This window comes from Megalobrama amblycephala, linkage group LG14 (genome assembly GCF_018812025.1).
Source record: "Megalobrama amblycephala isolate DHTTF-2021 linkage group LG14, ASM1881202v1, whole genome shotgun sequence".
In the NCBI taxonomy this organism is placed as follows: domain Eukaryota; kingdom Metazoa; phylum Chordata; class Actinopteri; order Cypriniformes; family Xenocyprididae; genus Megalobrama; species Megalobrama amblycephala.
Window position 1 is genome coordinate 31517983 of NC_063057.1, and position 26510 is coordinate 31544492.

The window sequence follows — 26510 nt, forward strand, 5'->3', positions numbered from 1 at the left end:
CACATAAGGATGCGTTAAATCCGACAAAGTGGTTTAATAAAGGGCCGTTTGATCTTGTGAAATATTAAATTTTAGTACGCCTACATTTTACAGTTCCAGTACTTTTACATGGGAAAATATAAATATGGCCTACTGCCCTAACGAAATATAAAGGTTCATCCTTTTTAGGTGGCATTATGACAGTGCTCACTGAGCCCATTTCCCAGCGCGATTCTTGGATGCCACAAATGGACATAAGTCCTTGAAAAATGACGCACTTCCCTAACGAAAGCCACATTTTGAGCACTTTTTACTGTATCAGCCTTATTTATTTATTTTTTTAACTTGGCAAAAAGAACAATGCACACAACTATTCATATCCCGGCCGTCACAGAGAATGCTTTAAAGCAGACAGACTTAAGGCCGTGATATAAACTGCCCTACGAAAGCCACATTTCAGCAAATAGATCGTTATTAATTTATGCACATCCATACTCGCATTTTCTGCATATTTTTGAGCAAATGGATCTTTAATAATTAATGCGTGTCCATACTATTTTCTTCTTTAATAATGATCTATTTGCTCAAAATTATAAAGAAGAAGATAGTATGGATGCGCACGAATTATTAAAGATCTATTTGCTCAAAATTATGCAGAAAATGCTAGAATGGATATGCATACATTAATAAAAATATATTTGCTCAAAATTGAAAATGTGAGTAGTCTATGAATGAATTAATAATGATCTATTTGCTCAAAATTATGAAGAAAATGCGACTATGGATGTGCATAAATTAATAACGATCTATTTGCTCAAAATTATGCAGAAAATGCGAGTATGCATGAATAGGCTAAATAAAGATCTATTTGCTTAAAATTATAAAGAAGAAGTTGGTATGGACGCGCATGAATTATTAACGATCTATTTGCTCAAAATTATAAAGAAAATGCGAGTATGGATGAATTAATAAAGATCTATTTGCTCAAAATTATAAAGAAAATGCGAGTATGAATTAATAAAGATTTATTTGCTCAAATTATGCAGAAAATGCGAGTATGGATGTGCATAAATTAATAACGATCTATTTGCTGAAATGTGGCTTTCGTAGGGCAGTTTATATCACGGTCTTAAGTCTGTCTGCTTTAAAGCATTCTCTGTGACGGCCGGGATATGAATAGTTGTGTGCATTGTTCTTTTTGCCAAGTTAAAAAAATAAATAAATAAGGCTGATACAGTAAAAAAGTGCTATAAATGTGGCTTTCGTTAGGGAAGTGCGTCATTTTTCAAGGACTTATGTCCATTTGTGGCATCCAAGAATCGCGCTGGGAAATGGGCTCAGTGTGCACTGTCATAATGCCACCTAAAAAGGATGAACCTTTATATTTCGTTAGGGCAGTAGGCCATATTTATATTTTCCCATGTAAAAGTACTGGAACTGTAAAATGTAGGCGTACTAAAATTTCATATTTCACAAGATCAAACGGCCCTTTATTAAACCACTTTGTCGGATTTAACGCATCCTTACAGGTGGCAGAGACATGCTTATTTTCTCCATTCAATTCTAACAGCGCTTATTGCAAGCAGAGCCATTGACATAAAGCACTTTAGATATAAGGAAGGCACGTGTTTAATTAAAACGAATAATTAGCTGGATTCATCCTAGACGATCTGGTCTAAGAAAGCCAGATTTTGAGCAAATACAGCTGTATTAGTTCATGTGCATCCACTCTCATTTTCTCTTTAATTTTCATGATCTTTATTAGTTTATGTGCATCCATACTCTGGCATTCTTCATAGGCAGTGACGCACAAATGAAGTAGGTTATAGTATACACAAACCGGAAGTTGTAACGCGTGCGCACGCGAAAGTATCTCTTGCGCACGCAATACATTTCTCGTGCGCACGCGAAAGTTTCTCGTGAGCACGCGAAACTCCTTCATTTTTTATTTTTGCAAAGGTCCCTTTAGGGGCTCCGTAGATAACACAGCTGCGTGGCTGATTCTAAAGAAACAGCGCTCATCAGCACGTGAGAGACTCGCGATGGTGGAAAACCATCGCGTATCCTCTTCACTGGAGACTTCCCAGATAGCGCCCCGAGATACCAGGACTTCTCAGTGGTTCCTCTGGCATCGATGGACAGGTTCCTCGGTCTGCATTCCCTTCTTCCCGAACTGTAATTTATGGGAAGCCAAACACACCAAAAGTGGTACGAGGCAGCGGGGTGTTACAAAGCTCGCGCCGCGCTGACATGTCATCTGCGCGGATCAGTGGACCGAGCCGCGCGACGTGTTTTCTAGCGCCACCCAATGGGCAGCGCGGCGCGAGCTAATCTCATCCAATAGTATCCAGCTGCAGACCCGCAGCACCACAGTTTCAGAACCGCAGTTTCATGATGTCTACAGTATTTAACAACAATACTTTTAAATAAAGTCATTTTTCTGTTCATATAGGCCTAATATGCATAAGATGTCATGATGTACAAAGAGGAGTTTTAATTACCAAGTTAATCGATAATGCAAACTATGTTTTGTTAAGGCATGAACTAATTTGTATAAACTGTGAACAAATACTTTTAACCATATAATTTTGAAAATATATTAATAAATGTGTAACCATATAGTAAAATGTCTCCCTTGACTGTATGTGATATTATTTCCTTATGTTCATGTTGTGAACTTCTGACAAATAGTATAAAGACACAGAGGCATTTAAGGGCATTTAATGTCAAAATATAAGCCTACATGTATTTAATCATTCCAAATCCTTGAACAAGTGAAACATGCATTTAAGCCAATGAGACATCAGAAGGTGTATATGGTGAGTGTATGATATTTCTGTCATGATGTGGTGAACGAATTTATATTTATATATTTATATTACCAAGTATTTGTATTACTAAGTGTCTGCTAGGCTATTGAATCATTTACATTTTATCATTAAAGATTTTTTTTTTTGCATTTGTCAAAGATATGTATCGTGTTAATATTAAATAAATATTAATAAAACGTATTCATTTTGTTTTCAGGGATGAAAAGACATGATATGGGCTTATAATCTTTAAGTGTTTTAAGATGATTATTTGTTTTTTTGCTTGTTTTTATTTTATTATGAGCAGTTTAAATATGTTTTAATCCTATTATTTTAGAAATGTTTTATATCCTATTTGTTTTCAACACACGTTTTACTTGTTCAAGGCTTTTTTTTAAATGGTTATTTTTATTTGACATTAAATAGCCTACGTTACATAATGTAAGTATTATGTGTAACAATTTGAACATGAAGGAAATAATACGATCAAATATACAGTCAAATGTTACACATGTATTAATATATGTTTGAATTAATAAAAAATAAATAAATAAATAAATCTTCTCAAACTCTGTGTCATTGTATTAGCCTATTTAAAACGTGGAGAAAATAATTTAAAAATAAAAACGGCGTAGTTGTAGCCTATTCTCGCAGTAGCCTATACACGACTGTGTTTGTATCCATTCATTGACATTAAGCATATAGGCTGTTTTAAAATTTTGCTCTTTGTACATCATGATATCTTATGCATATTAGGCCTATATGAACAGAAAAATGACTTTATTTAAAAGTATTGTTGTTAAATACTGTAGACATCATGAAACTGCGGTTCTGAAACTGTGGTGCTGCGGGTCTGCAGCTTGATACTATTGGATGAGATTAGCTCGCGCCGCGCTGCCCATTGGGTGGCGCTAGAAAACACGTCTGCGCTGCGCTGACGAGTCGGTCGCGCGGCTCGGTCCACTGATCCGCGCAGATGACATGTCAGCGCGGCGCGAGCTTTGTAACACCCCGCTGCCTCGTACCACTTTTGGTTAGTGATGGGCAGATCGAGGCTTCATGAAACACTGAAGCAGCTGAATCAAATGTGCCGTAATGATTCGAGGCTTCGAAACAATCTGACACCCGTCTCCACGGTGACTCCTAGTGGTCAGAGCAGTGTAAATGCAACAAAACTCAGGCCAAACATGCATTAAAAATACACTTTAACAAATGTATTTCAAAAGTTTTATTGAAAGTAAAATCAATTAAATGGAATTAACTAATCATCTAATAAGATTAAATATAGAGTGTCTGTATAATATGTGTTCTTTTATCAATTTTAAAGGCTTGTTTATCTGTTCCATGGCTCAAGCTAAACAGGCCAATAAGAGATTAATAACTACCATTATTCATTTTAATTATTCTAATGTATAATTAAAACATCTACAACTGTATAAAACTGATCGGAGATCAGGTAAAACCATAGGGTAAAGCCCTAGACACTTGTTCAATAGTTCTCAGTAAATCTGCATGATTCATGGGCTCACTTTATCATCGCCCTCTATAGGTGAACCACTGAAATTTCGAACTGTTTCGAAACAGTGATGACGTAATGAAGCCTCGTTTACTAAAATCACGTGACTTTGGCAGTTTGATACACGCTCCGAATCACTGATTAGAAACAAAAAGATTCATGAAGCTTCGGAGCTTCATGAAGCAGTGTTTCGAAATCAGCCATCACTACTTTTGGTGTGTTTGGCTTCCCATAGTAATTCCCTCGTGAGGAAAGTGCGTCACACGAGAGCTATCGCGGACTAGCGCTGGTAAGACCGCTGTTGTTTTATTTGCTCATTGAGCGAAGCGGCAAGTTGTTTTGTGCCTCAACGAACCCCAGCAACATATCAGGCCTGCAACGGGTTACATAATTTGTTTATGGCCATTTTGAACATTGAAAATTAGTTTCTGAATATTATTTTGTATGTTTGATTGAACCAATTTGGGTGAATAGTTGGACCGGAGTATTAAGCACCACTTTTATATTATATTGAGGGATATTTGAGACATTTTTGCATTGGTTGTCCAACTTTACTAATTACATTGAACAAGTACAAAGTGTTATATTTGTAATTTGTTGATTTTGAGGGCAAACTTGACTATTGTGCATCTGTAAGGGGGAAAACTTGACATTTTATTTTCTGTTATATTTATTATTTATTATATTTGTCATAAATCAGTAAACTAATCAAAGTTCATTTTCATTTAACAGACAGTGTGGTTATTTTAATCAGTTAATAAGCATACCAAAAGCAGAGAAAAGATTTATTGAAACGAAGCTAATAATAATCAGAGAATATTTAGAGAGATCTAACCACAAACGAATCCAGGGCCCCTTTCACATAAGTTTAAGGGTGTGGAGCGCTACAAATGCTTTGTTCCCTTTTATATCCGTATTATATTTCGGGTTTCGCGTAGCTCAATTGGTTGAGCATTGCAATATACAACAATATGCAATGTGATCGTGGGTTCGAGTTTAGGGTTGGGGTAGGTGTAGTCGTTAATAAAAAAAAGTTTTGCTAAATGGAAACAGGACAAATAGTGGCTAAGGGACCATCTAAAAAGTCCACACATTGCATTTAAATGAACAAGCATTTTGATTGGTAACAGTCATACATAATTTCATGACGACAGACGTAACACAACATTGTCATTATTTTTACGCTGGCTAGAGGGTGCATGACTTTAAAATGTAAATATAGGTCATAATAAGGTGATTGAAAAAACAATCTATAGGGTCCAGTGTAAATGACCTATAGGGGTGTTTTTTGGAGGACAGTCTCCAACATCCACCTGAAGAGCTTGCATTCATCCGCTGAATGGCCTGCATCTATTCTCTGTGTTGCTGGTTCATCGTAGCCATTGACTCCTCCTGTCTCTTGTTTGAGTTCTCTACCTTCCCTTCAAACTCTTTAGTTCTGTTACTCTCAGCTTCATCATTCTGTCTCTTGAACTCCATCTCCTGGGTCATTCTGTCTGCCTTATCCTTAAAGCCCTGCTCCCTCAGTTTACTGTCCACGGCACGATCAGCCTCCTCTCTCTGGAGCCCCAGCTCCTCATCCGTCTTCTCCTTCACCTGGCTCATCCTCTCTTCATTACTCTGTTTCTCTGCTTCCATCTTCTCTTCGAGTTGTTGCTGCTTCTCCTCTTTAGCTTTGATTTCCTGCTGCAGGAGGGCTGCTTCCTCTATTTCCTCTGGTTATTCATTGACAAAAAGAGAAATAAGGAAACATGCTTTAAAGACAAAGAATCGATGCAAAACTATGAAATTAAGAATCTATTTTGCTGTAAGACAGATAAAATATTGATTTTATATATTATTCATTGTCTGTTAAAGGGGACCTATTATGCAAAATTCACTTTTGCATGGTGTTTGGACATAAATGTGTGTTGGCAGTGTGTGTACACAACCACCCTATAGTGATAAAAATTCACCCACTCCTATTTTAAACCCCATAAATCATAAGCAGTGTCTCAGAACAAGCCGTTTCCAGATCCCTGGCAGTGTGATGTCACAAAAGCCACAGACCCCGCCCACAAATGTTGGTAGACGCTGACGTTTGAACATATCACTGCCCTGAGCGCGTTCACAGCGAGTCCGCCATTGCTGCACTGACGAGAATGTCTCTAAAGCGTTTTAGGTGTTCTGTAGCTGGATGGATTAATCCACATAACTCTCTTCATTTACTCCCTAAAATCTGAGCTGCTGAAAGCAGGTGGATTAACTTGGTTTTCCAGGAAAATGCTCCCTCAGTTCTGCCGAAATTCGTGTATCTCTGCGCGAATCATTTCACACCGGACTGTTTTGTGAACAAATATCAATACAAAGGGACAATATAAAACAAAGACTGTGCTAAAAATATGCTACTCAAGGATATACAAGTAAAAACTGTTCGTGATCCATCTTACAGTCTCCAGAGTGATACTATATGGCAGTAATAAAGGTAAGAGCACTTTATTACAGTTCAGCGGAGCTTATTTACGGGTATAAAGTTTATTAAGCACCACCCGAAAGGCATAAGGTCTTTATATATTTGTTTACTGTTAGTTGTAACGAGTGTTTCTGTGTAATTCGCTGTGTATGTTGGTGATGATAATACAAGGGAAAGAGAGAGAGTTTATGGATAGTATTTTAATGCACACTTGCACTGTGTTTTATTAAGCTCTTACAGAGATTTTCTAGAGTGAAAACAGACGCTTCATCTTTTGTGTGAAGTACAATAAACATAATAAAACTCACCTGTAAAGTTTTGGCCATCATTCGGACGGTTAAACAGGCCTGTACTAATATAGTAGATTAAAAACAATAAGATAATATAAGTTATAACCGTAATTTATCTAAACTATACCTGTTCTATCTCCATGCAGCATATATTCACAGTTTCTGACATTATAGTGCGTCCTGACTGAATCCTGTCACCGGAGAATCCGCTCTTGAAGCTCCGCCCTCTTAGGCCGAGCGCAGCAGCTCATTTGCATTTAAAGGGACCACACTGAAACGGCTCGTTTTTGCTCAACCACTAAAAGTGGCAACTTTAACATGCTATAAAAAATTATCTGTGGGGTATTTTGAGCTAAAACTTCACATACACACTCTGGGAACATCAGAGACTAATTTTACATCTTGTTAAATAGGGCATAATAGGTCCCCTTTAAAGAAATTGACTTCTATGAATGCTTATAAACAGTACTACACCTTTTAGAACAAACACTTTCTTCCATTTTCAACGCTTTGATCATTTACAATGGACACACAAAATATGCTTGTGAAGTGAAATTTAAATTTCCTCAACCATCATATCAAATATCACTAAAGTTCAAGTAAAGGTAGAATGAGATCAAATGTATTGTTTTATTTTAAGATTAAATCTCTCCATATATACTGTGATTTTTATTTTGTAATTACAATCCTCTGATGAGTTTGGTTATAACAGAAGTAAAGCATTTCATGATCTACCTGAACAGCGTGCATTCTTCGGCTGAATGGCCTGCATCTGTTCTTTGTGTTGCTGCATCATCATAGCCATAGAGTCCCTCATGTCTCTTGTTGGAGTTCTCTAACATCTCTTTAAACTCTCTAGCTCTATTACTCTCGGCTTCATCATTCTGTCTCTTGAACTCTTCCATCTCCTGGCTCATCCTGTCTGCTTTCTCCTTAAAGCCCTTCTCCAACAGAGCAGCCTGCTCCCTCAGTTTACTGTCCATGGCACGATCAGCCTCCTCTCTCTGGAGCCTCAGCTCCTCATCCATCTTCTCTTTCATCTGTCTCATCCTCTCTTCATTACTCTGTTTCTCTGCTTCCATCTTCTCTTCGAGTTGTCGCTGCTTCTCCTCTATAGCTTTGATTTCCTGCTGCAGGAGGGCTGCTTCCTCTATTTCCTCTGGTTATTCATTGACAAAAAGAGAAATAAGGAAACATGCTTTAAAGACAAAGAATCGATGCAAAACTACGAAATTAAGAGTCTATTTTGCTGTAAGACAGATAAAATATTGATTTTATAAATGATTCATTGTCCTTTAATGAAATAAACTTTTGTGAATGCTTATAAACATAGTACAGCACCTTTTAGGACGAACACTTCCTTCCATTTTTAACTCATTGATAATTTACACCGGACATACAAAATATGCTTGGCAAGTGAAATTTAAATTTCCTAATCCATCATATAAATATCACTAAAGTTCATTTGAAGATAGAATGAGAACAAATGTATTGTTTTATTCTAAGATCATATCTCTCTCTATATATATTGTGATTTTATTTTGTAATTACAATCCTCTGATGAGTTTGGTTATAACAGAAGTAAAGCATTTCATGATCTACCTGAACAGCGTGCATTCTTCGGCTGTATGGCCTGCATCTGTTCTTTGTGTTGCTGCATCATCATAGCCATAGAGTCCTCATGTCTCTTGTTGAAGTTCTCTAACATCTCTTTAAACTCTCTAGCTCTATTACTCTCGGCTTCATCATTCTGTCTCTTGAACTCTTCCACCTCCTGTGTCATCCTGTCAGCCTTCTCCTTAAAGCCCTTCTCCAACAGAGCAGCCTGCTCCCTCAGTTTACTGTCCATGGCACGATCAGCCTCCTCTCTCTGGAGCCTCAGCTCCTCATCCATCTTCTCCTTCATCTGTCTCATCCTCTCTTCATTACTCTGTTTCTCTGCTTCCATCTTCTCTTCGAGTTGTTGCAGCTTCTCCTCTGTAGCTTTGACTTCCTGATGCAGGAGGGCTGCTTCCTCTATTTCCTCTGGTTATTCATTGACAAAAAGAGAAATAAGGAAACATGCTTTAAAGACAAAGAATCGATGCAAAACTACGAAATTAAGAGTCTATTTTGCTGTAAGACAGATAAAATATTGATTTTATAAATGATTCATTGTCCTTTAATGAAATAAACTTTTGTGAATGCTTATAAACATAGTACAGCACCTTTTAGGACGAACACTTCCTTCCATTTTTAACTCATTGATCATTTACACCGGACATACAAAATATGCTTGGGAAGTGAAATTTAAATTTCCTAATCCATCATATAAATATCACTAAAGTTCATTTGAAGATAGAATGAGAACAAATGTATTGTTTTATTCTAAGATCATATCTCTCTCTATATATATTGTGATTTTTATTTTGTAATTACAATCCTCTGATGAGTTTGGTTATAACAGAAGTAAAGCATTTCATGATCTACCTGAACAGCGTGCATTCTTCGGCTGAATGGCCTGCATCTGTTCTCTGTGTTGCTGCATCATCATAGCCATAGAGTCCTCATGTCTCTTGTTGAAGTTCTCTAACATCTCTTTAAACTCTCTAGCTCTATTACTCTCGGCTTCATCATTCTGTCTCTTGAACTCTTCCACCTCCTGTGTCATCCTGTCAGCCTTCTCCTTAAAGCCCTTCTCCAACAGAGCAGCCTGCTCCCTCAGTTTACTGTCCATGGCACGATCAGCCTCCTCTCTCTGGAGCCTCAGCTCCTCATCCATCTTCTCCTTCATCTGTCTCATCCTCTCTTCATTACTCTGTTTCTCTGCTTCCATCTTCTCTTCGAGTTGTTGCAGCTTCTCCTCTGTAGCTTTGACTTCCTGATGCAGGAGGGCTGCTTCCTCTATTTCCTCTGGTTATTCATTGACAAAAAGAGAAATAAGGAAACATGCTTTAAAGACAAAGAATCGATGCAAAACTACGAAATTAAGAGTCTATTTTGCTGTAAGACAGATAAAATATTGATTTTATAAATGATTCATTGTCCTTTAATGAAATAAACTTTTGTGAATGCTTATAAACATAGTACAGCACCTTTTAGGACGAACACTTCCTTCCATTTTTAACTCATTGATCATTTACACCGGACATACAAAATATGCTTGGGAAGTGAAATTTAAATTTCCTAATCCATCATATAAATATCACTAAAGTTCATTTGAAGATAGAATGAGAACAAATGTATTGTTTTATTCTAAGATCATATCTCTCTCTATATATATTGTGATTTTTATTTTGTAATTACAATCCTCTGATGAGTTTGGTTATAACAGAAGTAAAGCATTTCATGATCTACCTGAACAGCGTGCATTCTTCGGCTGAATGGCCTGCATCTGTTCTCTGTGTTGCTGCATCATCATAGCCATAGAGTCCTCATGTCTCTTGTTGAAGTTCTCTAACATCACTGCAAACTCTCTAGCTCTATTACTCTCGGCTTCATCATTCTGTCTCTTGAACTCTTCCACCTCCTGGGTCATCCTGTCTGCTTTCTCCTTAAAGCCCTTCTCCAACAGAGCAGCCTGCTCCCTCAGTTTACTGTCCATGGCACGCTCAGCCTCCTCTCTCTGGAGCCTCAGCTCCTCATCCATCTTCTCCTTCACCTGGCTCATCCTCTCTTCATTACTCTGTTTCTCTGCTTCCATCTTCTCTTCGAGTTGTCGCTGCTTCTCCTCTTTAGCTTTGATTTCCTGCTGCAGGAGGGCTGCTTTCTCGGTTTCCTCTGGTCATTCAGTGACAAAAAGAGAAATAAGGAAACATGCTTTAAAGACAAAGAATTGATGCAAAACTATGAAATTTAGAGTCTATTTTGCTGCAATACTGTTTTTATATATGATTTATTGCCCTTTAATGAAACAGACTTTTTTGAGTGCTTATAAATATATTACTACACCTTTTAGGACCTTTTCATTTTCCAATATTTTACTAAAAGAGTTTATTTAAGTTGCACTCTTTCAAAAACATCAATATTGAATATGACATTTGCTAAGTATCTATGACCTTGAACTAAATTTGGACCATTAAAATAGAGCCAGAAGAGTTCAAAGTATCGATCTTGATCACACTGATCTTGATTCATAATGATAATGGCACACAGTCATCCTGGGCTGCAGTTGTTATTGCAGGGTGCAATTATTGGATCCATGAAACAGACCCGTACATCATATTGTCCATGTCTCTACAGTGTCACAGCAGGAAATTGGGATTTAAATGGTTAAGACTCTCACCCTTAATCTGTTTTTCCTTCTCAGTCAGTTTTTTGTCAGCCTGCAGAATTGCTTTAGAATCTACCGACTTCTGCTTCAGAAACTCCTCTAGGACCTCTTCAGCCTATTGACATACAGACATAATTATGATGACGATCATATTTCTGTAGTATGTGTACAGAGGTGCACTATGTGTACTAAGTGTACTATGGGCAAGACCTTGACTTCTTTATTGGCCTGGCTGTTATAATTCTTCACAATGTCCTCCAGATCCTTGCAGAAGAGATCATAGCCATCAGGTTTAGCATAGGAACCCTGCTTGAGATTTTCAGTCATTGGCTCAGAGAGGGATGACAAGAGATCCTCACATCGTCTCTTCGAAGCTTGCTCGTTTTGGCACAGATATCCATCAAAGTGTTTATTAATGTTTTCCTAAAAACACAACATGTAGCATGTAAGTAACAGTTCTATGATTCACCATTTCTATGGTGGCCGAGAGAGCTCAACACACTGCAAATGAAGAAAACACATGCAAATAGAAAAAACACCAGCAAATAAAGAAAATGTCTTCATCAGTTTGACAACACATGCGCTGCAAATGTCTACAACACGTACAAATAGAGAAACGCGCTGCAAATAGCACATACCAGACCCCTTCTCAAGCCCCTTCTGCAAAGATCTGAATGATGATGATGATGATTAGGCTACTTTTAGAATTAAATTAATATTTTAATCTGACCCGAAGTAATTTACCCGCTGTAGTGTAATAAGATTTGAAACCCCTCATTTAAAAAAACAGCTAGTTTAACACCTAAATCTCTTCTCATTTTTTTCAATAAGTGTGGGCCACAAGAGAACTATTAAGAAATAAATTAAGGTTAAATAGTGTTATCAGAACATGTTGAAGTAGAGCTCTCATCGCTAAATTTTAACTTTCACTTTCTGCAGTGAATAATTGACTGGGATTTGAGACATAAAATCAAGTAAATTATTAAAAAATATATTATTCATATTTTTGAATGCAAAATAATGACAATTGTTTATCCTGACACTGGGACTGGCACAGACCACAACAAAAATGTTATAAGGGAACACCAACTGGCTGGGATTGTTCAATGTTTACTCTTCAGTGGTGTGCACCTGAAAGGTGGGTTTTTTGTTTATCTAAACATTCTGATCGTATGTGCATTATGAGAAGGCCTATTTGCAGAGCATTTCTGTATTTGCTCGTGTTGTGGACTTTTGCAACGCATGTGTTGTCAAACTGATGAAGATGTTTATTTCTTTATTTGCTGGTGTTTTTTCTATTTGCATGTGTTTTCTTCAGTTGCAGCGCATTGAGCTCTCTTGGCCACCATAGATTTTATCTGTGTACACTCTGACATCTCTTCACACCAATGAACCCCAGGAGCGGGTTGCAAAATAATCACACTGATCACTGGATTTGCAGCATCTTTTCAGAACCAACAAAGAGCCAAAAGAGAGATTTAATTTTTCAGTTGGTTGCCCAGTGCTACTAAGTCATCATTTCAAGGCATCCTAAATTAATTATATCTGTGAAGAGATCCAGCCTACCTCTAGAGATTTTAAGTTTTTCCCATCACTGTCCCTGAAAGAACGCTTCATGAAGGCTTGTGTCGCCATTTTGCTGAGACGTTGGTGTTCTGAGGACACATCCTTCAGTTCCAGAGGGAAGGAGTCCTTCAGCTTCTCCATTCCACTCTGGTAAACCTCAAGCCCCTCCTTCACTGCAGACTCATTCTCAATCATTGCCATAGCAATCACAGCATTCTCCAGACACGGCACAGCCCCACTGGAGATGGTGTCCACGTATGTTTTCGCCAAGTGACCCAGAACTTCAGAGAAGGAAAGAAGTTAAAATGATACAGAAAAGTTACTGAACAACAGACAGTCAAATGTAAGTTCATGCAAACTCTTCAGGTTTAATTTTGAATTACCTCTGCCAGTGACTGTGATTCCATCTTTCAGCTTCTTCACATGACTCTCGTGAAAGACAAACTTGCAGAAACGATCTGTGACCTCCAGGAAGTCAGAGGAAAGGTCAGCAGGATCCAAGCTCTCCAAACGAGACACATTCTCTGGAGCGGTTGGGAATGGGAAAGTGAAGCACGTTCTGGAAGGGAAGAATGTTTGGATGCACTCCCTGGGCCAGTTGTACTCCATCACTTGTTTTGCTGTGCCTAAAACAAATGAACACATGCTGTAGATCCTCTCAGTTCAAATATTATTAAACCCATATGTATTACCTCAATAAACTATGAATTTTAAGAGTAATATAAAAGATGTTGACAAATCTGTTGAGAAAAACTGTTCACACAAACTCATTGTGATAGTGATTGTAAGGGCTCTTAAAATAATATATATATATGTACTGTTATTAAATTACCAGGTTTCAGCTTCAGAGCAAACTCTAGGTACTCATCCTCTGTTGCATCTTTGCCATCGATCTTTCGCTCAAGAGTGAAGTCCCTCACAGCCCAGATGAAACTAGGGAAGAACTTCACAAACTCGCTTGAATCGTCATTATCCTCATCTGATGATTTGACCTTAATGCACTCTGTTAGTTCAGTAACATATCTGAGAGTTTGTTCAGGCATAAACACAAAGTGACGTCAAACAACAACACATGATGCACAGTCTAACAACCCGCTGCCTTTATCAATAAATAAATAAACCCAATGTATTTCCTCATAATAGACTGTACCCACATATGGGATTAAAGGGGGCCTATAATGCCACTTTTACAAGATAAGTCTCTGGTGTCCCCGGAAGTTTCATCTCAAAATACCCCACAGATAATTTATTATAGCTTGTCAAATTTGCCCCAATTTGGGTGTAAGCAAAAACACGGTTTTTTCACGTATTTTTGTGTGTCCCTTTAAATGCAAATGAGCTGCTGAAGAGGGTGGAACTTTAACAGCTCACAAACAACAAAGCTGGAGAATCTCACGCAGCCAAAATGAGGATTGTCAGTAACGGTGTTCAGCCTTACATTGTTCAAACCGGAGTCGACACGGATGGGGAGACTCAGGAAGAAGTTACAACTTTTAGAATGAAACTGGACGTTTCTGAATGGTTAGTGGATACATTTATGTAGTTGCTGTGGAGTTGATTCAACTTATCGACTAGCATGTGCCGTCATGTTCATCTTGCTGGATTAGTACACAATGTCAATGATGTAAAGGGAAAACAATATGAGGTTAAAACATGATTTATTGAACTGTGTGATTATAACGTTGTAATTTCTTTTGCTCCCTTCCCTGTTCCTTGCCGCTGTCACCTCTGGCTTGCTTATTCAAGCACACTTGATATTCAACAATAGCCCCTTTCACACATGCAGTCTGTACTGGTAAATTACTGGTAAGAGATCATGTGTGAACAGGACCTTTTTAAAAAGAAAATGTGCTGACGTAAAAAGTCTGCTTTGGTCCAATTATAGAGTTACTATGGAAATTACGCGATTTCTCTGCGCTGTTTAGCATTTTTTTTATGATTTATTTATACATTTTAAACCATTACAAAACATACAAACATAAATAGAAAATTTATCTGTGTACAACAGATACACTGAGGATTCTTTTCCCCTCAAAAAAAAAACAAAAAACTAATGGAATACAATACAATCATGCATACAGTAAACACAGCAGTGTATCGGCCAGGCAATACAAGATAAGTATCAACATCTAGACTGGTGATAGATGTGGGGGGAGGAAAGGGGATCACGCACAAAGAGCAGGGTCAAGCTGGAGAGTTATGTTCACGAAGGGGATGCCAAAGCTTGATGAAAATGGTGCTAGGTCGATGAAGAAAGTACCTAATTTTCTCCAGTTTCATAAAATAAAGAACATCTCTTATCCAGCAAGTGTAAGATGGAGGGTGAGGGCTTTTCCAATTCAATAGAAATAAACACCTAGCTAAAAGAGTCAGAAAGGCTACAAAATCTGAAAAGTGAGAAGGTAAAGAATGGCCAGGCAGGAGAACCCCAAATAAAGCTGTGACTGGACAGAGTGAAATATCCGCAGAGGTAATGGCTAACAATGAGACAAAAATTTGCCTCCAAAAGGAATACAGGGCAGGGCAGGACCAGAACATGTGAATTAAAGTGGCTGAACTGTCACACTCCGAGTCAATAGATGGGTTAATGCGTGCTAACCTGGTTTTAGACCAGTGGGCTCTATGAACCACCTTGCACTGTTTGAGCCTTTGACGTGCACAGAGAGATGAGGAGTAAACCCTGTTCAGGACTGCCCTCCATGTCCCCTTGGTAATCTTAGTACCGATGTCCTGGGACTAGACAAAGCGTAAATTATCAGAGGAAGATTGCAAATGAAAAATTATATATTTACTAATTTACAAATTGACCCTTTAGTATAAGGATCCACACCCAGAATGGTGTCTAAATCTGAAGGGAGGGGTGGATTTGGAAAGTTGACGATTTTGTTTCGTACAAAATCTTGAATTTGTAAATATCTGAAAAAATTTTTTTTGGAAATATTAAGTCAACTGTTCAAAAGAGGCAAAAACACCATCGATGTAAAGGTCAGCAATAGAAACCAACCCAAGGTTTCTCCAAGAGGTGTAAGCACTGTGCAAAATGGAGGGGCAAAACAACGGGTTAGAATGTATTGGGGATAACAGGGAGCATTATGAAGACCAAAATGTAACGATGACTCAACAGAGTTAAGATCCATCTGCAGCTTTATTAAAAGATACTTTGTTGTGTACACTAGCAGGGGTCGATCACCAGCGTTAGATACAGACAGGGCTAAGCAGAGACGTAGTCATAAAACAGGCAATAGTGACGGGTGGGCGGCAAACAGTAAATACACAATCCAGGCAGACAGAACACAAAGGTCAGGGCAGACGGCAATGTATCGCAAACAGGGGAAACAGTCCAGGGTCATACACAGGGAAATAATACACAGGAGATAAACGCTCAGAGTTGTTAGCAATGGCAAAACAAAACTTTGCAGTGAGTGTGTGTGTGTGCTGGTTAAATAGTCCACATGATTGGCTACAGCTGTGCGCATGATCAGCGCCAGGTACGGGATCATGGGAAATGGAGTCCTGGGGGGGAGATCAGTTCTCGGGTGATGGAGACCTCTGGCAGCGATCGGAGGGAGCCACAGAGGCTTGATTTGTGACAGATTTCCTCAGTGTATAAAACAAATAGCGCCACTCAACTCTATCAAATGCCTTCTTAACGTCCATGGAAATAACTAATTCTGGAGTTTCATTTAAAGAGGAAGAAGAGAGATTATTCAAAAGGCATCTAATATTATAGTATATAATAGTATATAACTAATTGTTATATACTATTGAACTAGCATATTGCATAAAAATTAGTTCAAAACTTTGACCTGTGGAGGGCAGTAATACGTTTAGCAGTGTCTACACTGCTGGAATTCTAATAGAGGAGAAGAAGAAGAGAGCTTTAACGAACAATCCAATGTTAAATTCACTAAACAGCCCACATTATGCATAAAGTACACATGAAATCAAAATCGACCCTATTTACTTTGTTAGTCCATATTACTAGTCTTGTGGTGAACAATTAATCCGTGCAAGTTAAAACAGAAAAAAATTGTTTGTCGTGGTAATCTTTAATCAAAATCTGAAAAGTTACATCCGGTCTGGAATGGCGTTCCTTCTCTGATAACGTCAGTTTGGGTTGAAAACACGTAAACCACTCCTCTGCAGCTGTTCGTCTGCTATGAGCGAGAGATGGAGAGGAGGAACGCGAGAGATGGAGAGGAAAAGCGCTAAAGTAATTCAATATTCCGTTTCACTTGGAAATACGTCACAACACTGGAGAAAAGTCGTTTGCAACTTCCAGTTCACGCGGACTTTGAAAAACAAGAATCTGAAATTGAGCATCCTGCTCACAGTATCATGGAGTCTGATTGAAAATAAAAAATTGTTTGTCTGTATACCCAAATTAAAATCTAAGTGCAAAACATTTAAGCAAAAAAAAAAAAAAAACCCAACATGAATCTATATGACCAAAACCATACTGTAAATAAAATGAGATTTGAAGTCCAAACTGAAGGGTCCTTATAGTTAGCAAATTTGAAGAAACAAATAGAAACAACTTTGTCAAGTTTAGTCAAGTGTCCAGACTCAAATCCACAGGGCCGACGACCCAGCAATTCCCTAAAATAATGTGGGGAAGATGGCAAAAATAATCAAGACTGCTCATAGTAGAATACAGTCCGTCAAATTTACTATGAGTCCAAGCTCTGGATGAAGTTGCTGTCTTCCGCAACAGAAGCCAGCTATTTCGTCTCACTGTTTGGAAGTGTAATTCGCAGTCTAGCAGGAAACAGAAGCGCAGGCTTGAGTCCGTGTTTGTTCATACAGCAACTCACCCTCAGTCTTTAGTCTTAAGCCATTTATTATCATTCTGGAGCCCCAAACACATAGCTTCGAGTCGTTCAAGCTGTTGACTGATCTCCGTAGTGCCGGACTCAAGATTACTGATGCGAAGATCACGATCTGCCACTGTGGACTGAATGTTATCTAACTTTGTTGCCAAATTTTCGAAAGATGCTTTGAAGTCTTCGGCAATAGATGCTCTGAGATCATCATGTAAAGCACTGATCTTGGCTAGTGTAATGCTAACACCCGGTGAAGAGGCACTTTCTTCTCTGTCTTTATCGACTTGTTTTCCCCTTCCTTTTGACATTTCAAGTTTATAAAACAAATGCTGTCAGATGCCAACGAAAATGCTGAGGTTTATAGGGATAAACTTAAAGTTTTGGGAGCGAGTCAAGTACACGTCTACTCCTCATTCCTGGGACTGATTGCATGCACCTGCACCACATGACACACACATGCATGTTGTGAAGTCTTGATTTGCCCCAGTGATAATTTCTGAACATTTATTGTGGATTGTTATATCTGTGTTTGATTGGACTGTTACTTGTGTTTGATTCTCTGCTGCCTGCCCTGACCTTTGCCTGTTCCTGGACTTTGTACATTTGCTGCCTGCCCTGATCTCTGCCTGTCCCTGTTACCGCCTCTACCTCGTCCTTGCCATTGTTGTGTTTGCTACTTCAATAAATTTGCAAATGGATCCTCACTCTGCTGACCCGTCAGCATGTATAGATTCCTTACAGATGTATAGATAAATGAACTAAATTAATAACTAATGATTTTTATAATGGAATGGGGGGGGTATATTGGTATTTAATGTATTCTGACTTATTTACACTGTTAAAGGGTTGGATTCTCAAATCCTCATAAACTGCGCACCCTTTTTTTCGAGTATGTGCCTGTGTGACACCAGAAAGGAGAAAGGTTGGAATTCCTTGTACGGGCACTTCTCCCGGAAGAGTGCGCATGCACACATCGATCAGAGCAAGAGAGCAAGAGCACGGCCATCAATGCGCATTTGGCTTTATGGAAGTCATCGGCAGCGCTGCACAGGTCACAGGACTTCACGAAATCAACAATGTCACCAAAGAAGTGTTTTTTTGGTTGTGAGGAAAAGAACCCAGCATTAAGTGGAGCTGAGAGTTTTGTGCTCACGCATTACATTAATGCACTCTTGCATATGTTTTATACATATGATCAAACTAAAGACTTGTTAGAGATATGAAGCATGCACTTCTACTCTATAGGTACTCAAGATCTGAACACATCAGTAACAAAAGCTCTCTTAAAAAGAGCTTGTGTAAATTGCACAAACACATTTAGATATATGGAAACCAAGAAAAAAATAATGATTATAATGAAGCATAATCATTAGCACTTTATTCAATAACAGGGTTTACGAAAAGAGTTCTTTAAATGGGACTGCTTATAACAACTTGATAATAAAAGTTCAAAACTGAAAGTTGCTCTTTGTAAAGATTTAATACATTATTGGGAAGTCACATTTGTCAAAATCCAGCTGTCAGTCACTGATTCCAAAAAGTGTGCATAGTAAAATAATCACTAACTTTAAACAGACTTCAAAAACCTTTGTACATGTACCCTATGAAAGAATTATAGTCAAACTGGTTTGTAATAAGTGAATATTGTAATGCTGTTTTTGGAGTTGTTTAATCAGTCTCTGGTGAGATATTGATTTTATTTTCAGTTGATTTCATCTAAGGCTGTGTGGCTGTGAGTCGGTTGTGGTTGTGTTCTGCTCATCTCTGTTTTTTCTGTTCTTGTTATTCCTCTTATCTCTTATCAGTGATTCTGCTTGTTAACTGAAAGTTTTCATCACTAATGCTTTTATTTCACTAACTGAAACATTGCTTCAGTTTTACTTTTACTCTCTATAGATTGGGACCATATGAAAACTGAGCAATGTTTGTTTAACACTGAGAATTTTACTGTGTACCAGTAAACGTAACCAGCAACAAGAATTTTCTTTATTAAATAATTTATAAAAATTAATTTGGAAAATCATCTTTGTCATTATTTAACTACAAACACACACAAAGAAACAAAGTTTTGTTGAGGTCTTGCTGGGCTCATTCTAGCACCTAAAAGACAAAATATACAGGCCCACCAGCAACCAGTTACCAGCATCTCATGCTGGTGACCAGCAATGCTGGATTTTTAGCAGGGAAAACATCAGCTAAATTTGTACTCATTTGTAAAACACTTTGGATAAAACCCATCAGCTAATTTACATGATATGTATCTATATTGTCAGAAGGATACTGCAGTTCCTCTACAGCCCTGTTGTTAATCGTCCCTCGACTGTTGTAGACCAGAGTGCTGCTCAGTAAGACAGCCAGACAGAAGATGTTGGTGTCATGCTTTGAGTCTCCCTGAGAAAGAGAAAGACAATCATGGAGTTAGAAAAAAATCATCTCTGTCACTTGGTTTTGGTTCGTGTTTATATTTTCATGCCTTTTATTTTGTAGCTTGATTAATGCTGCTTTTTTTCTGTTCTTCCCTTGCTCCACATATGATCATTTAGTTTGTGTCATGTTCTGATTGGTACATTTTTTTGTTGTGAGTTCAGGTTGTTCATTGGTTGTCTTAGTCATGTGTTCCCTGAGTTCCCTAAGTATTTAAAGCCTCTTGTTTTCTATGTTTCATGTATTGTTTGTGTAACCCATTGTTTGGTGGGTCTATGTCAAGTTTATGTTTATGCTTAAGGCTAGGTTTATGGTTATTTTCATGTTTTCATAATTATGTTTCAGTAAGGTTCTTCAAGTCTTTAATTTGTTTATGTTTGATATCACATCATTAAAGGTGCTCTAAGTGATCCTGGGTGGAGTAACTTCCTGTTGACGTTCGAAGTGTTGTCAAACAAAACAGAGGCTAGCTAGACCCTCCCTCCTCCTCCTCCTCCTCCCCCTCCCCTCTGTGCTTCCTGAAACAGTCATGAACGCGCATTTAAAATCATTCTTAACGGTTATTGGCTGGAGCATGTTTATTATGTTTCGTGGTCCAGGCTGCACCAGTTTGTTTTTGTCGCTTGGAGCACCTTTAAATTTGATATTACATCATTAAATCACACATCATTAAATTGCATTTGGTTTCAACAGCATTAAATCAGTGCAAATTAGCCTTTAAGTAAATGTGCTGCATCAATCTATTTTTTGAGAAAGTGCATGGTAGTTAGGAAAGTGCACTCACCGCCTCCTATTTAGCAAGCTATTAATTTCAAAAGCCAACAACATGATGAATGTGACCTTATTTCTGAATTAGGGTATCTCTGCTCTGTGAAAGTGAAAGTATTCTTGGACCCTTGAAACTTCTTGTTGACATTTGATATTACTTTGTTTTGTTTCAGTACTTCAGTTTTTACCCCACCTTGTCCACGTCTCTGAGTCCCTCAGTGTCCAGCAGCACCAGAGTGGTTCCTGCTTTAGTGGGGTGATCCACACACCACATCCAGATGCCCTTCGTCTGGGACTCGATGGTGCTGCCCAATACAAACCCTGATAAAGCCACACAATGACACATAAAAAAAATGACTTGTATGCATGTAACTGCATAATGTTTTTTTTAAAGGTGCCCTAGAATTGAATTATTTTAGATATGTGCTTCCAAATTCCCAATAACACTCGTAAATCGCGTGCTACACGTTGGAGGCAGCGCAACCATAACAATCTGCGTATTTTACCCATGTCATCTAGTACATTATTTTCTATTTCTATCGGGCTGTAGAATTGTCAATCTGCTGTAAACAAAGCAGACTTCATTACATCTATTGCTACTCATTCAGGTCTCCATCTCATGGCTCTGACTGAGACATGGATCAAACCAGAGGACACTGCCACACCAGCAGCCCTCTCCTCTAATTTCACTTTCTCTCACACCTCACGCCACATTGGGAGGGGAGGTGGTACTGGTTTGCTTACGTCCAGTGAATGGAAGTTCAATCCCTTACCATCTCTCTCTGACAATGACTCATTTGAATCACATGCAATTACCATCACCTAGCCTACTAAAATCCATGTTGTAGTTGTTTATCATCCCCCAGGTCAGCTAAGTAACTTCTAGGAGGAGTTGGATGTGTTACTCTCATCGTTCCCTGAGGATGGTACTCCTCTGCTAGTACTTGGAGATTTCAAAATCCACCTAGACAAACCTCAGGCTGCTGACTTCCACACTCTGCTTGCCTCATTTGATCTCAAGTGAGTGGCTACCTCAGCTACCCACAAATCAGGTAACCAATTGGATCTCATCTACACACACTGTTGCTCCACCGACAATACACTGGTCACTCCACTACACACCTCAGACCACTTTCTCATCACTTTCAATCTAAACCTGACCCCTAACTCAACACTCACTCCACCACATGTTACTTTTCGGCAAAACCTACGCTCCCTCTCACCCTCCCACCTATCCTCTTTGGTCTCATCCACACTTCCTCACCCTAACCAGTTCTCATCACTGGACACTAACAATGCTACTGACACTCTTTGCACCACTCCAACATCTTGCTTAGATGACTTCTGCCCCCTTTCATCCAGACCAGCCCGCATCATCCCCTCTGCCCCCTGGCTCTCTGATGTTCTCCGCGAGCATCGGTCTAGACTCAGGGCTGCAGAGAGGAAGTGGCACAAATCTAAAGATCCTACTGACCTTAGCTCATATCAGTCACTCCTTTCTTCTTTCTCTACTAATGTCTCCAATGCTAAAACCACATACTATCACAATAAAATTAACAATTCATCTGATTCCTGCACACTTTTCAAAACCTTCTCTTCTTTGCCCTCCTCCTCTCCCTCCCACATCAGCTCTTACAGCTGATGACTTTGCCACATTCTTTACACATAAAATAACAACCATCAGCGGCCAATTCTCCACACCACACACTGACAATAACATCTTAACGGAAAACACACAAACTCTCTCCTCCTTCTCCATGCTTTCGGAGGCAGACGTTTCAAAACTCATCCTTTCCAATCACCCTACTACCTGTCCGCTAGACCCTATCCCCACTCCTCTTCTTCAGGCCATCTCCTCCTCAGTTGTACCTGCACTCACTCACATTATCAATTCCTCCCTTCACACTGGAACATTTCCCACAGCTTTTAAGCAGGATAGGATTACCCCACTGCTTAAAAAACCCACTCTGAATCCAGCACTTTTAGAAAACTACAGACCAGTATCCCTTCTTCCTTTCATTGCTAAGACAATTGAGAGAGTTGTGTTCAACCAACTGTCTACTTATCTCACACAGAACAACCTCCTTGACAACCACCAGTCTGGCTTCAAGAGTGGCCACTCAACTGAGACTGCCTTGCTCTCAGTCACTGAAGCCCTGAGACTGGCACGAGCAACTTCAAAATCATCAGTACTCATCTTGCTGGATCTGTCTGCTGCTTTTGACACAGTTAACCACAAGATCCTCCTGTCAACACTCATGTCGAAGGGCATCTCGGCACTCCAGTGGTTCAAGTCTTACCTCTCAGGTAGGTCCTTCAGGGTATCTTGGAGAGGTGAGGTGTCCAAGTCACATAATCTTGCTACTGCGGTACCTCAGGGCTCCGTGCTTGGACTGCTTCTCTTCTCCATCTACATGTCATCACTAGGATCTGTCATTCAGGATCATGGTTTCTCCTATCACTGTTACGCTGATGACACACAACTCTATCTCTCATTCCAACCAGATGATCCGACGGTTGCTGGTCGAATCGCAGCCTGCCTGACAGCCATTTCTGCCTGGATGAAGGACCACCACCTTCAACTCAACCTTGCAAAAATGGAACTGCTTGTGGTCGGTGCCAACCCAACACTTCATCATAACCTTTCAATTCAACTTGGATCATCAACCATTACTCCTTCCAGGACAGCCAGGAACCTTGGAGTGGTGATGGATGACTGTTTAAGCTTCACAGATCATGTTGCAACAACAGCCAGGTCCTGCAGATTTGCCTTATACAACATTAGGAAGACTGTTCCTGGCTGGTGGAATGACCTGCCACGCTCTATACGAGCAGCTGAGTCTCTAGCCATTTTAAAAAAAAATGCTAAAGACGTATATTTTTTGTCAGCACTTGACCCAGTAATAGTAGCACTTACCTTGAGTTCTATTCTTCTTCCATCTATTTGTGTATTTATATATATATATATATATATATATATATATATATATATATATATATACATATATATAAAATTCCTTGCTACGAGCACTTTACTGACATAACTGTGACTTCACACAGCACTTACATACTGTTGTTCTCATGTTGATTTGATTGATTTTACTATTCTCATTTGTAAGTCGCTTCGGATAAAAGCATCTGCTAAATGACTAAATTTAAATGTAATGTAAAATGTAAAATTGAATTTACTTCAGCATAGTTAAATAATTAGAGTTCTGTACATGGAAATGACATACAGTGAGTCTCAAACACAATTGTTTCCTCCTTCTTATGTAAATTTGATTTGTGCAAAGGACCTCTGAAGAACAGGCGAATCTCAACATAACACCGACTGTTACGTAACAGTCGGGATCATTAATATGTACGCCCCCAATATTTGCATATGCCAGCTCATGTTCAAGGCATTACACAAGGGCAGCCAGTATTAACGTCTGGATCTGTGCACAGCCGAATCAACAGACTAGGTAAGCAAGCAAGAACAATACCGAAAAATGGCAGATGGCGCAATAATAACTGACATGATCCATGATATCATGATATTTTTAGTGATATTTGTAAATTGTCTTTCTAAATGTTTCGTTAGCATGTTGCTAATGTACTGTTAAATGTGGTTAAAGTTACCATCGTTTATTACCATATTCACGGAGACAAGAGCCGTCGTTATTTTCATTTTTAAACACTTGCAGACTGTATAATTCATAAACACAACTTTATTCTTTATAAATCTCTCCAACAGTGTGTAATGTTAGCTTTAGCCCTGTTAGCCGCAGCATATACTATCAAACTCATTCAGAATCAAATGTAAACATCCTCAAAATAAATACCATACTTACAAGTTACATGATCTGATATGCTGCATCACGAACACTTTGTAAAGATCAATTTTGAGGGTTATATTAGCTGTGTGAACTTTGTTTATGCACTGTATTATAGAGTTGCAAGCTTGGGGGGCGGGGAGCGTGAGCATTTAAAGGGGAAGCGCGCTGAATTGGCACATTTTTAATTATGCCCTAAAATAGGCAGTTAAAAAATTTAATAATAAAAAAAATCTATGGGGTATTTTGAGCTGAAACTTCAAGACACGTACAGGGGACACCTTAGACTTATATTACATCTTGTGAAAAAAGGTTCTAGGGAACCTTTAGACATTTGGATGGTATCAGCACTGCCTGTGTATTTTTAACCTGTTTGTTGTCCTGCAAGGCGATTCATCAGGTAGGACTTCCCGGTGCGGTAGAGACCCACCACGGCCACCACCACCACTGGCTGCTGGATCTGCTGCAGGATCTGTAGAGCTGACTGCTGCACACACAGCTTCCCATCTGACTCCGTGTCAATCAAGCATACTGGTTTGTCCATGATCACTGGAGGATACAGCTGTCGAACAGATACACACATTTAAAATCCTTAAAAGGGAGAGTTCAACCAAAAATGAAAATTCTGTCATCATTTACTCTCCCTAAAGTTATCTTTGTTCTGTTAAAGAAATATATTTTTATAAAAGTTTATAACCAGGCTTCTTTGGGGCACCATTGACTTCCATAGTATAAAAAAATACTATGGAAGTCAATGGTGGCCCAGAACTGTTCAGTTTCCCATATTCTTCAAATATCTTCCTTTGTGTTCAACAGAACAAAGAAATTTATATAGTTTTTGAACAACCTGAGGGTGAGTAAATGATACTATCCCTTTAAGTTACTGCAGTGTGCTAGAAGTAAAAAGTGTTGAGAAATATTCCAGGAATTCTACAGTAAACTATACAATAACTCCCAAGATGAGCAGCTGTTTCATATTGTCTGAACATCCTCATAAACATGTGGACAGAGAAACAGACAAAACCACAGAATATACAGACTTAAACCCTATTCGCAGGGGATTAGTATTATCTGGGGACCTCATGTGATTTAGAAACCAGGTGCAAATCTAATAGCTCAAGCTTTACGCTCGATTAACCTCGAATTATGATGTAAACCAACTCAGTTGATTGTGCACTATTTTGAAGAAGTATTATTTATATAGCACCTTTCCATAGCTCAAGGTCATTTTACATAGTGCTATACAATACATCTACACACAATACAAACACATAAAGCCACATATAGCCACATTATCCAAAATACATATTAAAAAGATACATTTTTAGCTGAGTCTTAAAGGTAGACAAAGATGATATATTACAAAGTGTAAGGGGGTAAGGAGTAAGCAGGATCTAAGTGCAGCAGGTTATTAACAATAACTCTAAAACAAAAGACTCCTCATTAGAAAACAAACAGAACAACCAGGTATATGCAACAGAGAACTGACAATGAATACAAGGAGAACAGAGGACCAAACAAGACTAATTAACTAGACACCTGAACACAAACACTAATCAATCTGTAACCAAGAAGACAAACAAGTGGTGGGAAACTGAGAACAAAGAGAACATGAGACTAAAGAAAAACAAACTCTAGACATATACAACTAAACAGAACCAAACACAACTCTAACTGTGACACACCTACAGTGGACAGCCAAAAATGAGAAATGGACAAAAGACCAAGCTAAGTAGAGTAGGTCAGACAGATATGGAGGCGCAAGACCAATTAATGCCTTAAATGTTAGAAGTAATATCTTTAAGTGAATATGTG

General features: G+C 38.7%; 1 protein-coding gene across 2 annotated transcripts; it reads right to left on the reverse strand.

Moving 5' to 3' along the window:
• Positions 1-5825: 5825 nt before the first annotated feature.
• On the reverse strand, positions 5826-25257 carry LOC125245060 (guanylate-binding protein 1-like). Of its 2 annotated transcripts, XM_048155503.1 has the most exons (13): positions 25065-25257; positions 21074-21201; positions 19970-20079; positions 13698-13888; positions 13249-13491; positions 12866-13146; positions 11510-11722; positions 11312-11414; positions 10384-10806; positions 9517-9939; positions 8650-9072; positions 7783-8206; positions 5829-6020 (listed from the first exon to the last, which is right to left on the reverse strand). In XM_048155503.1, the coding sequence occupies exons 1-13, from the start codon at positions 25237-25239 to the stop codon at positions 5975-5977; spliced, it is 3183 nt and encodes a 1060-aa protein (XP_048011460.1). In that variant the 5' UTR covers positions 25240-25257; the 3' UTR covers positions 5829-5974. The 2 variants fall into 2 exon arrangements, with proteins under 2 accessions (XP_048011461.1, XP_048011460.1); XM_048155504.1 differs by lacking the exon at positions 8650-9072 and having other exon boundaries at positions 5826-6020.
• Between the last annotated feature and the right edge of the window lie 1253 nt (positions 25258-26510).